The sequence below is a fragment of the Petromyzon marinus genome, chromosome 69 (genome assembly GCF_048934315.1).
Source record: "Petromyzon marinus isolate PM22_M1 ecotype Great Lakes invasive population chromosome 69, UKy_Petmar_22M1.pri1.0, whole genome shotgun sequence".
NCBI classification, from domain to species: Eukaryota; Metazoa; Chordata; class Hyperoartia; order Petromyzontiformes; family Petromyzontidae; genus Petromyzon; species Petromyzon marinus.
In genome coordinates, this window is record NC_133735.1 from 5,248,031 (window position 1) to 5,262,376 (window position 14,346).

At 53.4% G+C, this 14,346-nt stretch overlaps 1 protein-coding gene across 3 annotated transcripts in view; it reads right to left on the reverse strand.

The window, feature by feature from the left end:
- The window catches only part of LOC116937449 (uncharacterized), a 101,201-nt gene that overhangs the window by 31,275 nt on the left and 55,580 nt on the right, over nucleotides 1-14,346 (reverse strand). For all 3 annotated transcript variants that reach the window (XM_076055137.1, XM_076055136.1, XM_076055135.1), the window contains exons 4-8: nucleotides 7,255-7,592; nucleotides 5,756-6,126; nucleotides 5,175-5,343; nucleotides 1,058-1,257; nucleotides 127-299 (exon numbers count right to left, since the gene is read on the reverse strand). In XM_076055137.1, the coding sequence (XP_075911252.1) occupies nucleotides 127-299; nucleotides 1,058-1,257; nucleotides 5,175-5,343; nucleotides 5,756-6,126; nucleotides 7,255-7,592 (1,251 nt within the window). The remainder of the gene's footprint in view (nucleotides 1-126; nucleotides 300-1,057; nucleotides 1,258-5,174; nucleotides 5,344-5,755; nucleotides 6,127-7,254; nucleotides 7,593-14,346) is intronic.

Here is a 14,346-nt window from a genome sequence, read left to right on the forward strand (position 1 = left end):
GAGTGAATGATTGGGGTGAGTGTGTGGGTGAGTGAGTGAATGGGTGAGTGAGTGAGTGAGTGACTGAGTGAGTGACTGAGTGACTGAGTGAGTGACTGAGTGAGTGAGTGAGCGAGAGAGCCTCACAGCATTCGATGGGGATGGAGGCGACCTGCAGGGACAGCACTTTCCCTCCAGGCTGGGGAACGTGCACACGGAACACCAGGCGCACACGCGTGTTCTTACGCCCGATGTCCGTCTCGCCTTTCCTCAGCTCGATGTCAGAGTTGCGAAGCTTCTGGATCCCCGCGCAGTCGATGCTGAGCGATGCACGCACACACACACACGCACAGTCACACAGACACACAGACACACACACAGTCACACACACAGTCACGCACACGCACAGTCACACACACACACACAGTCACACAGACACACACAGGCACACACAGTCACACACAGTCACACACACAGTCACACACACAGTCACGCACACGCACGCACACACACACACACACGCACGGAGACACACACACGCACGGAGACACACACACACACAGTCACACACGCACACACACGTGCACACACAGTCACACACACAGACACACACACAGTCACACAGACACACACAGTCACACAGACACACACACACAGACACACAAAGACACACGCGCACACACACGCACACACACGCACGCGTGGTGGTGAGCGTGGTGGTGGTGAGTGTGGTGGTGAGCGTGGTGGTGAGCGTGGTGGTGGTGGTGGTGAGTGTGGTGAGTGTGGTGGTGAGTGTGGTGGTGGTGAGCGGCCTACAGGGCCTTCATGCCGTGGTCGGGCAGCAGGGCGATCTCCAGCAGGCGGTGTGGTGAGTAGCGTGGTGGTGGTGAGTGTGGTGGTGGTGAGCGTGGAGGTGGTGGTGAGCGTGGTGGTGGTGAGTGTGGTGGTGAGCGGCCTACAGGGCCTTCATGCCGTGGTCAGGCAGCAGGGCGATCTCCAGCAGGCGGTGTGGTGAGTAGCGTGGTGGTGGTGAGTGTGGTGAGCGTGGTGGTGGTGAGTGTGGTGGTGAGCTGCCTACAGGGCCTTCATGCCATGGTCAGGCAGCAGGGCGATCTCCAGCAGGCGGTGTGGGCCCAGAGCGGCCTCGCGGCTCTGTGTGGCCACCGTCTTGCCGGTGATGCGGTGAACTTGGTAGAAGGGGTGAGGCCGCAGGGGACGCTCGTCCGCTGTGCCGATGAACATCTGAAGGGTGAGCGGCGTCTCGCGGTAGCCGCTCAGCTGCGCACGCACGCAGACACACGCACACACAGATATACACGCACGCACAGACACACGCACAGATATACACGCACAGACACACACACGCAGATATACATGCACGCACAGATATATACTCACGCACAGACACACGCACACACACACAGATATACACGCACAGACACACGCACGCACAGATATACACGCACGCACAGACACACGCACACACACAGACACACACACACACAGACACACGCACACACACAGACACACGCACACACAGATATACACGCACACACAGACGCACAGATATACAACAACCGCCATTCGCCACTAAGTGGCGGTGACGTCACCACGACGCTTGTGCCAGGCCATGTGCACCCTGAGGCCACGTGAAGTGTCGAACGCCCGCTGGCAGGAGGTCACGGGGCAGACCCAGGTGCCACGGGTCGACTGACTGAGATGACTGGCTGATGCACCACCTGTGCCCCCTACTGTGCCAACCTGCTGTGCTTTAGCCACCCGGCGCTCCGCTCGTTGTTCTGAGCGTCGCTCCTCCGTCCTCCGTTGTTGTTGGAGGGCGACTGCCTCCAACTGCCCAGTAGCATCCTTCACGAGCCTCCTCCACAGAGGCCGATATTGACACTGCTGGTACCAGTCATCGGCAAGTCCACTCAGCTCCACGTCCTCCTGTACCACATCACTCCATCTCTTCTCTAGCCCGTGCCGCGCCCGCTTAGCCCCCTCAATCCAGCCGAACAAAAGCCGTTTCGGCATGCGGTGGCTGGGCATGCGGGCGACATGACCCAGTCATCGCAGCCTTGCCCGCCGGAGGAGCTCACTGATGGGATCTTGCCCAGATCTTTCAAGGATTTGTGAGCTCCTCACACAATCCAGTCTGGTTAAACCCAGGATGGATCGTAGGCAGGCCAGCCTAAATGTTTCTAACTGGCGAAGATGTTCCATTAGGGGAGTCCACGTTTCGCAAGCGTAGAGAAGGGAGGGAATGACCGTGGCCGAGAAGACCTGAAGCTTAGTGCGGAGCGACAGACCAGGTAGCTTCCACACAGCGTTACGCAACCGATGAAAAGATATTGCCGCTCAACTGATTCGGAGTGAGACCTCTGCTGTTAACTGGAGCCGGTCATAAGCACACTGCCCAGGTATGGGAAACTCTCCACTCTCTCCACAACTGCCCCATCACCGATTGGGAGTTGTGGGAGTGGTGTGTCCGATGGTACAAAATATCCAGGCAGGTGCATAGTTTTGGTGGGGCTGATGGTAAGGCCCCATCTCTTAGTGGCATGCTCCAGTCTCAGCAGCAGCGTCTCCAACTCCTCCTCTGAATGAGTAGCTATTACCAAATCATCAGCATACCAAACGTGGTTGAGCAATAGGGAGCCATCCTTTGACCGCACCCGGTCATCGATCAGCCTCCCATTATATCTGTACCATATGCAGATTCCCCCGATACAGCTATTGAAGGCTTCACGAACTACGTGATCAAAATAGATGTTAAATAATGTGGGAGCCAGAGGACATCCTTGTCGCACCCCAAGGTGTGCAGGGAATGGCTCTGACTCCCGGCCACGTAGTTTTACCCGGGCCCGCTCACCATCATGAAGGTCCTTAATGATCGTAAGCAGAGGGTCAGGTACTCCAAAAGCACGAAGAACAACCCAGAGCCCAGGCCTACTGATGGTATCATAGGCCTTGACCAGGTCAATAAAGCAGAGATGTAGGTCTTGTTGGAATTCCCTACACCTCTGCTGTAGCAGACGGACAGAAAATATGGCATCTGTGCAGGACCGCCCTTTCCTGAAACCGCATTGGGGCTCCGCAAGCCTCTCCTCAGCGTGCCTGGCAAGGCGATGTTGAATAATCCTTGCCAGGACCTTTCCCGGCACACTGCGGAGTGAGATGCCCCTGTAGTTGTTACAGTCTGTGCGGTCCCCCTTCTTAAAAAGGGGGACCACCAGGGCATCCTTCCAATCCTGCGGAACCCGTCCAGTGGTCCAGACTGTTGTTATGATGTCATATAGGGCAGTCTGTGCACAAACGCCACCCTCCCTCAGCATTTCGCTTGGGAGATCATCTCTGCCCGCTGCCTTTCCTGGTCTCAAGACTCCGGATCGCCTTCAGTACTTCCTCAACAGATGGCACCTCAGCCAGCCACTCACAGGGGGTGACTTCTTCCAATATTTGAGGCACCGCAGCCTCAGCAGGATTATCCTAGTTTTGTGCCACGATGTTTTCCTGGCTGAGGGATTTTCCCTCCCCCAGGACCTCACAGAAATGCTCAGCAAATCTGCAAACCTGTTCCTGGGGGTCGGAGATTGGATCACCATTTTTTCCCCTGATGGTAATAGGTGTGGCGCTGCAGGTTACTTTTTTGATGGAGTTAAATAGAGATTTGTGATCACGGGCCACTGAGGCAGACTCCATCTCCTCAGCAACCCGCGACCACCACCAATTCTTGCAGCGCCTCACGGCTCTCCGAACCTACGAGCGAAGTCCGCGGTAAGCCTCCTCATTCTCTGACGTGGGATTCTGTAGACAATGAGAGTGGGCCTGTCGCTTTTTCTGAACCATCCTGAACACCTCCTCTGTCAGCCAGGGTCTCTGGGGAGGTCTGGACCACGTACCCAAAGCAGCCATTGCAGCTGCATGAGTCACAGTCCTAAACCTCGCCCATTTACCCTCGACATCAGGAGGAGTGGGGGACGATGCCAATCCCAGCCGCAAGCTATGATGAAATTCTTGCTTGCAACTTTCATCAGATAACTGAGACCAGGCCACTTTAGGTTGGAATGGGGTCCTGGGTGTACACCCACGACCGGAGTGGAAGAATGGCAGGCGCGTCTTACAGATGACTAGTCGATGGTCAGAGGGCAGATCAGCTCCACGGTAGGTCCTGGTGTCAAGGACATGGGCTCACATCCGCTGGTCCGTCACTATGTAGACCAGCAGATGTTCTTGCTTGGACCCGGCATGCATCCATGATGTTGTGTGGATGCGCCGATGCCGGAACAGCGTGTTGGTAATTACAAGCCCATGGGCTGCACAACAATCTAGCAGCCTCCTACCGTTGTTATTGAGCTGATCTGGCCCATGCCCTCCAATCAATCCAGACCAGGTGCCAGCATCATGACCAACTCGGGCATTGAAGTCACCCAACATGATGACTCTATCCCGAGGGGCCACTTTAGCCAGCACCTGTGACAGGAGGTCATAGAAGGCATCTGACTCATCGGCCTTGCTTGCATCCCTCCACGGATGTTCATCTTCGGTGGGGGCATAAGTAACCACGACCACCATTCCTCGCCTCCGGTTGATGGGAAGGCGAGCCCAAAGTAGCCTGGGGCTTACAGCTTCCCACACCTCACCGCCACGCTCCCACGCCCCCTTCATTCTTTTGTTCAAAAGAAGAGCCACACCCTGTTGTTTGGCAGTCTGCTGCCCCGAGTAGAGGACTGTCCACCCCTCATGGTGGCAGGAGCCAGAACCGGTCCACCGGACCTCCTGAATGCCACAGAGATCCAGGCGGTACCGGTCCAGCCGCCGACAGAGGAGTGGCAGCCTCTCCTCCGCAGTGAGCGTTCGAACATTCCACGTGGCCACCCGTAGTGGCTTTTCGTTGTTTCTGGAGGAGCCCCTAGGGTAGAGATTCAATCTCCTGGCTCCGCCAATTGGGGTTTGGCCAGGAGACGTCATAGACGCCTGGCCCCCCTGGGCCTCCGGCACAAGCTTATTAGTTAAATATTTCAGTTTAACTCGTGGTTTAGTGGTAATTAATTGAAGGTGGAGGGGTTACCAGCCCCTCGCACCCGTCCAGATATACACGCACGCACAGACACGCACAGACACATACACACACACACACGTACACGCGCACACACACACACGCACGTGCACGTTACCGTGACCGCGGCGGTTACCGTGACGACGGGGTGCCCGCTTCCCGTGGCGGCGGCCTTGACGGCGCCGCGGCTGCCCTCCGTCTCGTAGTGGGCACGGTGGTGGCCGCGAGGCTGCACCTCCACACGCAGCTCGCAGGCACCCACGTGGGAGGGCAGCCACTGGGAGAGACTGGGCAGCCCCTCCACCCTGTCACGTGGGGGGGGGGGGGGGGGGGGGGGGTCACAGTGGGAAGGGTCACAGACCCTCCACGCGACCCCCACGAACCCTCCGCTCGACCCCCACGAACCCTCGTGACCCCTCCGCGCGACCCCCACTTACCCCCGTGACCCCTCCACGTGACCCCCACGACCCCTCGCGACCCCTCGCGACCCCTCCGCTCGACCCCCACGAACCCCCGTGACCCCTCCACGTGACCCCCACGAACCCTCGCGACCCCTCCGCTCAACCCCCACGAACCCCTCGTGACCCCTCCGCTCAACCCCCACGAACCCCTCGTGACCCCTCCGCTCAACCCCCACGAACCCCTCGTGACCCCTCCGCTCAACCCCCACGAACCCCTCGTGACCCCTCCACGCGACGGCGCCGCACCGCCACCCACCCGCACAGCGCCGGCTGCTTGGGCAGCGTCCAGGGGCACGCCGGCACCGCCAGGAACGGCTGCGGCAACGACGCCGATGACGCCGACGGCGCCGACGATGACGCCGGTGGCGGCGGCGGGGACGGCGGCTCCACCTCGGCCTTCAGGAAGGTGCTGACGTCACACTCCGCGTCATCCCACGACCCAACCTGCTGCTGCTGCTGCTGCTGCTGTAGGAGCAGCAGCTGCTGCAGCTGTTGCAGCTGCTGCAGCTGCTGCTGCTGCAGCTGCTGCAGCTGCTGCAGCTGGAGCTGTCCCTCGAAGCCGGGCGCCGTGTGGTCCTGGGAGGTGCGGCGAGACTTGGACGGGATGCTCTCCTGCGAGTCCACGTCCTGCCAGCAGCGGCAGCAGAGGCGGCAGAAGCAGCAGCGGCAACAGGGGAAGCAGCAGCAGAAGAAGCAGCAGAAGCACAAGTGGCCGAAGAAGCAGCGGAAGAAGCAGAGGCAGCAGAGGCAGCAGAAGCAGCAGCGGAAGAAGCAGAAACAGAAGCAGAAACAGCAGAAGCAACAGCAGAAGCAGCAACAGGGGAAGCAGCAGCAGAAGAAGCAGCAGAAGCAGAAGCACAAGTGGCCGAAGAAGCAGCGGAAGAAGCAGAGGCAGCAGAAGCAGCAGAAGAAGCAGAGGCAGCAGAGGCAGCAGAAGCAGCAGCGGAAGAAGCAGAAACAGCGGAAGCAACAGCAGAAGCAGCAGAAGCAGCAGAAGCAGCAGCAGCGACATCACCGTCACTGTCATCACCGCCATCATCATCATCACCGCCATCATCATCATCATCTTCATCATCAGCATCATCAGCAGCAGCACACTTGGGGTGTGTGCTGGACCCGGGGCCTGGACCCCAGACCTGGGGATTGGGCCTCAGGCCTGGGCCCAATCCCTAGACTCCAGGCCCCTGGGCCTGGCTGGGACCCTAGACCCGGGCCTAGGCCTTAGATACCAGGCCTGGGTGTGGCCCCCGGGCTTGGGCCTGGACTCTGGGATTTGAGTCTTGGCCTAGATCCCAGGCATGGGAACTGGACTCCAGGCCTTGGCCTAACCCCTGGGCCTGGTCCCCGCGGGCCGCTGACTGGACCCTTGGCCTGTGCCTGGACCACAGACCAAGACCCTGAGCCTGGGTCTGGGCCTGGGCCTGGTCTCCTGGGCCTGTGCCTGGACCACAGACCAAGACCCCGGGCCTGGGCCTGGGCCTGGGCCTGGGCCTGGTCTCCTGGGCCTGTGCCTGGACCACCGGCCTAGACCCCGGGGTCTGGGCCTGGGCCTGTGCCTGGTCTCCTGGGCCTGTGCCTGGACCACCGGCCTAGACCCCGGGGTCTGGGCCTGGGCCTGTGCCTGGTCTCGTGGGCCTGTGCCTGGACCACCGGCCTAGACCCCGGGCCTGGGCCTGGGCCTGTGCCTGGTCTCGTGGGCCTGTGCCTGGACCACCGGCCTAGACCCCCCCCCCCCCCCCCCCCCCGTGTTCTCGCCTCGCCCGGTGGCATGAGCAGCAGCAGCGGCGGCGGCAGCGGCGGCTGCGGCGGCTCCCCCTCGTTGATGCTGGAGCGGCGCGAGGTGGCGGGCGACGGCGTGGGGGAGAGGTGGGGGGAGCTGCAGGCGGAGCCGCAGCCTCCACCGCCTCCGCCGCCTCCGCCGCCTCCGCCGCCTCCCGCCGCCGCGTGGGGATCGGCGCTCGAGTGACGCCGCTTGCCGCCGTACGGCGAGGTGGAGCGCGCCGGGTGCAGGAGGTGGGGCTCGTCCGCCGGAGTCGAGTTGCCGGCGCCGGCGCCGCCGCCGCCCACCGCGCGCGGGGAGACGCGGCCCAGGCCTGGCACGGTGGCGGGGATGGGGAGCGGGTGGAATGTTGTACAGTTGTTGAGTTTCTTGGGCATCACCGTGCGTAGCCGACCACAATAAACTGTGGCTCTCCGCTGTGTGATGAGTCTGTGGGTCTCTGCTATGTGATGAGTCTATGGGTCTCTGCTGTGTGATGAGTCTATGGGTCTCTGCTGTGTGGTGAGTCTATGGGTCTCTGCTGTGTGATGAGTCTATGGGTCTCTGCTGTGTGATGAGTCTATGGGTCTCTGCTGTGTGGTGAGTCTATAGGTCTCTGCTGTGTGATGAGTCTATGGGTCTCTGCTGTGTGATGAGTCTATGGGTCTCTGCTGTGTGATGAGTCTGTGGGTCTCTGCTGTGTGATGAGTCTATGGGTCTCTGCTGTGTGATGAGTCTATGGCTCTGTGTGATGAGTCTATGGGTCTCTGCTGTGTGGTGAGTCTATGGGTCTCTGCTGTGTGATGAGTCTATGGGTCTCTGCTGTGTGATGAGTCTATGGCTCTCTTCTGTGTGATGAGTCTATGGGTCTCTGCTGTGTGATGAGTCTATGGGTCTCTGCTGTGTGATGAGTCTATGGGTCTCTGCTGTGTGATGAGTCTATGGCTCTGTGTGATGAGTCTATGGGTCTCTGCTGTGTGATGAGTCTATGGGTCTCTGCTGTGTGATGAGTCTATGGGTCTCTGCTGTGTGATGAGTCTATGGCTCTGTGTGATGAGTCTATGGGTCTCTGCTGTGTGGTGAGTCTATGGGTCTCTGCTGTGTGATGAGTCTATGGGTCTCTGCTGTGTGATGAGTCTATGGCTCTCTTCTGTGTGATGAGTCTATGGGTCTCTGCTGTGTGATGAGTCTATGGGTCTCTGCTGTGTGATGAGTCTATGGGTCTCTGCTGTGTGATGAGTCTATGGCTCTGTGTGATGAGTCTATGGGTCTCTGCTGTGTGATGAGTCTATGGGTCTCTGCTGTGTGATGAGTCTATGGGTCTCTGCTGTGTGATGAGTCTATGGCTCTCTTCTGTGTGATGAGTCTATGGGTCTCTGCTGTGTGATGAGTCTATGGGTCTCTGCTGTGTGATGAGTCTATGGCTCTGTGTGATGAGTCTATGGCTCTGTGTGATGAGTCTATGGCTCTGTGTGATGAGTCTATGTCTCTGTATGATGAGTCTATGTCTCTGTATGATGAGTCTATGTCTCTGTGTGATGAGTCTATGGCTCTGTGTGATGAGTCTATGAATCTGTGTGATGAGTCTATGAATCTGTGTGATGAGTCTATGTCTCTGTATGATGAGTCTATGAATCTGTGTGATGAGTCTATGTCTCTGTGTGATGAGTCTATGGCTCTGTGTGATGAGTCTATGGCTCTGTGTGATGAGTCTATGGCTCTGTGTGATGAGTCTATGGCTCTGTGTGATGAGTCTATGGCTCTGTGTGATGAGTCTATGAATCTGTGTGATGAGTCTATGACTCTGTGTGATGAGTCTATGTCTCTGTGTGATGAGTCTATGGCTCTGTGTGATGAGTCTATGGCTCTGTGTGATGAGTCTATGGCTCTGTGTGATGAGTCTATGTCTCTGTGTGATGAGTCTATGTCTCTGTGTGATGAGTCTATGGCTCTGTATGATGAGTCTATGGCTCTGTGTGATGAGTCTATGAATCTGTGTGATGAGTCTATGAATCTGTGTGATGAGTCTATGTCTCTGTGTGATGAGTCTATGTCTCTGTGTGATGAGTCTATGGCTCTGTGTGATGAGTCTATGGCTCTGTGTGATGAGTCTATGAATCTGTGTGATGAGTCTATGAATCTGTGTGATGAGTCTATGGCTCTGTGTGATGAGTCTATGAATCTGTGTGATGAGTCTATGAATCTGTGTGATGAGTCTATGTCTCTGTGTGATGAGTCTATGTCTCTGTGTGATGAGTCTATGTCTCTGTGTGATGAGTCTATGGCTCTGTGTGATGAGTCTATGGCTCTGTGTGATGAGTCTATGACTCTGTGTGATGAGTCTATGGCTCTGTGTGATGAGTCTATGGCTCTGTGTGATGAGTCTATGGCTCTGTGTGATGAGTCTATGGCTCTGTGTGATGAGTCTATGGCTCTGTGTGATGAGTCTATGGCTCTGTGTGATGAGTCTATGGCACTGTGTGATGAGTCTATGGCTCTGTGTGATGAGTCTATGACTCTGTGTGATGAGTCTATGGCTCTGTGTGATGAGTCTATGGCTCTGTGTGATGAGTCTATGGCTCTGTGTGATGAGTCAATGGCTCTGTGTGATGAGTCTATGTCTCTGTGTGATGAGTCTATGTCTCTGTGTGATGAGTCTATGAATCTGTGTGATGAGTCTATGAATCTGTGTGATGAGTCTATGTCTCTGTATGATGAGTCTATGTCTCTGTGTGATGAGTCTATGGCTCTGTGTGATGAGTCTATGTCTCTGTGTGATGAGTCTATGGCTCTGTGTGATGAGTCTATGACTCTGTGTGATGAGTCTATGGCTCTGTGTGATGAGTCTATGTCTCTGTGTGATGAGTCTATGTCTCTGTGTGATGAGTCTATGACTCTGTGTGATGAGTCTATGGCTCTGTGTGATGAGTCTATGGCTCTGTGTGATGAGTCTATGGCTCTGTGTGATGAGTCTATGTCTCTGTGTGATGAGTCTATGAATCTGTGTGATGAGTCTATGTCTCTGTGTGATGAGTCTATGACTCTGTGTGATGAGTCTATGGCTCTGTGTGATGAGTCTATGTCTCTGTGTGATGAGTCTATGGCTCTGTGTGATGAGTCTATGGCTCTGTGTGATGAGTCTATGTCTCTGTGTGATGAGTCTATGAATCTGTGTGATGAGTCTATGTCTCTGTATGATGAGTCTATGTCTCTGTGTGATGAGTCTATGGCTCTGTGTGATGAGTCTATGTCTCTGTGTGATGAGTCTATGGCTCTGTGTGATAAGTCTATGACTCTGTGTGATGAGTCTATGGCTCTGTGTGATGAGTCTATGTCTCTGTGTGATGAGTCTATGAATCTGTGTGATGAGTCTATGTCTCTGTGTGATGAGTCTATGACTCTGTGTGATGAGTCTATGGCTCTGTGTGATGAGTCTATGGCTCTGTGTGATGAGTCTATGTCTCTGTGTGATGAGTCTATGTCTCTGTGTGATGAGTCTATGTCTCTGTGTGATGAGTCTATGTCTCTGTGTGATGAGTCTATGGCTCTGTGTGATGAGTTTATGGCTCTGTGTGATGAGTCTATGGCTCTGTGTGATGAGTCTATGTCTCTGTGTGATGAGTCTATGGCTCTGTGTGATGAGTCTATGTCTCTGTGTGATGAGTCTATGTCTCTGTGTGATGAGTCTATGTCTCTGTGTGATGAGTCTATGTCTCTGTGTGATGAGTCTATGACTCTGTGTGATGAGTCTATGGCTCAGTGTGATGAGTCTATAGCTGTGTGATGAGTCTATGAATCTGTGTGATGAGTCTATGACTCTGTGTGATGAGTCTATGTCTCTGTATGATGAGTCTATGTCTCTGTGTTATGAGTCTATGGCTCTGTATGATGAGTCTATGGCTCTGTGTGATGAGTCTATGGCTGTGTGATGAGTCTATGGCTGTGTGATGAGTCTATGTCTCTGTGTGATGAGTCTATGTCTCTGTGTGATGAGTCTATGTCTCTGTGTGATGAGTCTATGGCTCTGTGTGATGAGTTTATGGCTCTGTGTGATGAGTCTATGGCTCTGTGTGATGAGTCTATGTCTCTGTGTGATGAGTCTATGGCTCTGTGTGATGAGTCTATGTCTCTGTGTGATGAGTCTATGTCTCTGTGTGATGAGTCTATGTCTCTGTGTGATGAGTCTATGTCTCTGTGTGATGAGTCTATGAATCTGTGTGATGAGTCTATGTCTCTGTGTGATGAGTCTATGGCTCTGTGTGATGAGTCTATGTCTCTGTGTGATGAGTCTATGTATCTGTGTGATGAGTCTATGTCTCTGTGTGATGAGTCTATGGCTCTGTATGATGAGTCTATGTCTCTGTATGATGAGTCTATGTCTCTGTGTGATGAGTCTATGGCACTGTGTGATGAGTCTATGTCTCTGTATGATGAGTCTATGTCTCTGTGTGATGAGTCTATGTCTCTGTGTGATGAGTCTATGTCTCTGTGTGATGAGTCTATGTCTCTGTGTGATGAGTCTATGTCTCTGTGTGATGAGTCTATGACTCTGTGTGATGAGTCTATGAATCTGTGTGATGAGTCTATGGCTCTGTGTGATGAGTCTATGGCTCTGTGTGATGAGTCTATGAATCTGTGTGATGAGTCTATGGCTCTGTGTGATGAGTCTATGGCTCTGTGTGATGAGTCTATGGCTCTGTGTGATGAGTCTATGGCTCTGTGTGATGAGTCTATGGCTCTGTGTGATGAGTCTATGTCTCTGTGTGATGAGTCTATGTCTCTGTGTGATGAGTCTATGTCTCTGTGTGATGAGTCTATGTCTCTGTGTGATGAGTCTATGTCTCTGTGTGATGAGTCTATGGCTCTGTGTGATGAGTCTATGGCTCTGTGTGATGAGTCTATGTCTCTGTGTGATGAGTCTATGAATCTGTGTGATGAGTCTATGACTCTGTGTGATGAGTCTATGTCTCTCTGTGATGAGTCTATGGCTCTGTGTGATGAGTCTATGTCTCTCTGTGATGAGTCTATGGCTCTGTGTGATGAGTCTATGGCTCTGTGTGATGAGTCTATGGCTCTGTGTGATGAGTCTATGGCTCTGTGTGATGAGTCTATGGCTCTGTGTGATGAGTCTATGTCTCTGTGTGATGAGTCTATGACTCTGTGTGATGAGTCTATGGCTGTGTGATGAGTCTATGTCTCTGTGTGATGAGTCTATGTCTCTGTGTGATGAGTCTATGTCTCTGTGTGATGAGTCTATGTCTCTGTGTGATGAGTCTATGACTCTGTGTGATGAGTCTATGGCTCTGTGTGATGAGTCTATGGCTCTGTGTGATGAGTCTATGGCTCTGTGTGATGAGTCTATGGCTCTGTGTGATGAGTCTATGGCTGTGTGATGAGTCTATGTCTCTGTGTGATGAGTCTATGACTCTGTGTGATGAGTCTATGGCTGTGTGATGAGTCTATGTCTCTGTGTGATGAGTCTATGTCTCTGTGTGATGAGTCTATGTCTCTGTGTGATGAGTCTATGTCTCTGTGTGATGAGTCTATGGCTCTGTGTGATGAGTCTATGTCTGTATGATGAGTCTATGTCTCTGTGTGATGAGTCTATGACTCTGTGTGATGAGTCTATGGCTGTGTGATGAGTCTATGTCTCTGTGTGATGAGTCTATGTCTCTGTGTGATGAGGCTATGTCTCTGTGTGATGAGTCTATGTCTCTGTGTGATGAGTCTATGGCTCTGTGTGATGAGTCTATGTCTCTGTATGATGAGTCTATGTCTCTGTGTGATGAGTCTATGGCTCTGTGTGATGAGTCTATGAATCTGTGTGATGAGTCTATGTCTCTGTGTGATGAGTCTATGGCTCTGTGTGATGAGTCTATGGCTCTGTGTGATGAGTCTATGTCTCTGTGTGATGAGTCTATGAATCTGTGTGATGAGTCTATGACTCTGTGTGATGAGTCTATGTCTCTCTGTGATGAGTCTATGGCTCTGTGTGATGAGTCTATGTCTCTCTGTGATGAGTCTATGGCTCTGTGTGATGAGTCTATGGCTCTGTGTGATGAGTCTATGGCTCTGTGTGATGAGTCTATGGCTCTGTGTGATGAGTCTATGGCTCTGTGTGATGAGTCTATGTCTCTGTGTGATGAGTCTATGACTCTGTGTGATGAGTCTATGGCTGTGTGATGAGTCTATGTCTCTGTGTGATGAGTCTATGTCTCTGTGTGATGAGTCTATGTCTCTGTGTGATGAGTCTATGGCTCTGTGTGATGAGTCTATGACTCTGTGTGATGAGTCTATGGCTCTGTGTGATGAGTCTATGGCTCTGTGTGATGAGTCTATGTCTCTGTGTGATGAGTCTATGGCTCTGTGTGATGAGTCTATGTCTCTGTGTGATGAGTCTATGGCTCTGTGTGATGAGTCTATGACTCTGTGTGATGAGTCTATGGCTCTGTGTGATGAGTCTATGGCTGTGTGATGAGTCTATGTCTCTGTGTGATGAGTCTATGTCTCTGTGTGATGAGTCTATGTCTCTGTGTGATGAGTCTATGTCTCTGTGTGATGAGTCTATGACTCTGTGTGATGAGTCTATGGCTCTGTGTGATGAGTCTATGGCTCTGTGTGATGAGTCTATGGCTCTGTGTGATGAGTCTATGGCTCTGTGTGATGAGTCTATGGCTGTGTGATGAGTCTATGTCTCTGTGTGATGAGTCTATGACTCTGTGTGATGAGTCTATGGCTGTGTGATGAGTCTATGTCTCTGTGTGATGAGTCTATGTCTCTGTGTGATGAGTCTATGTCTCTGTGTGATGAGTCTATGTCTCTGTGTGATGAGTCTATGGCTCTGTGTGATGAGTCTATGTCTGTATGATGAGTCTATGTCTCTGTGTGATGAGTCTATGACTCTGTGTGATGAGTCTATGGCTGTGTGATGAGTCTATGTCTCTGTGTGATGAGTCTATGTCTCTGTGTGATGAGGCTATGTCTCTGTGTGATGAGTCTATGTCTCTGTGTGATGAGTCTATGGCTCTGTGTGATGAGTCTATGTCTCTGTATGATGAGTCTATGTCTCTGTGTGATGAGTCTATGGC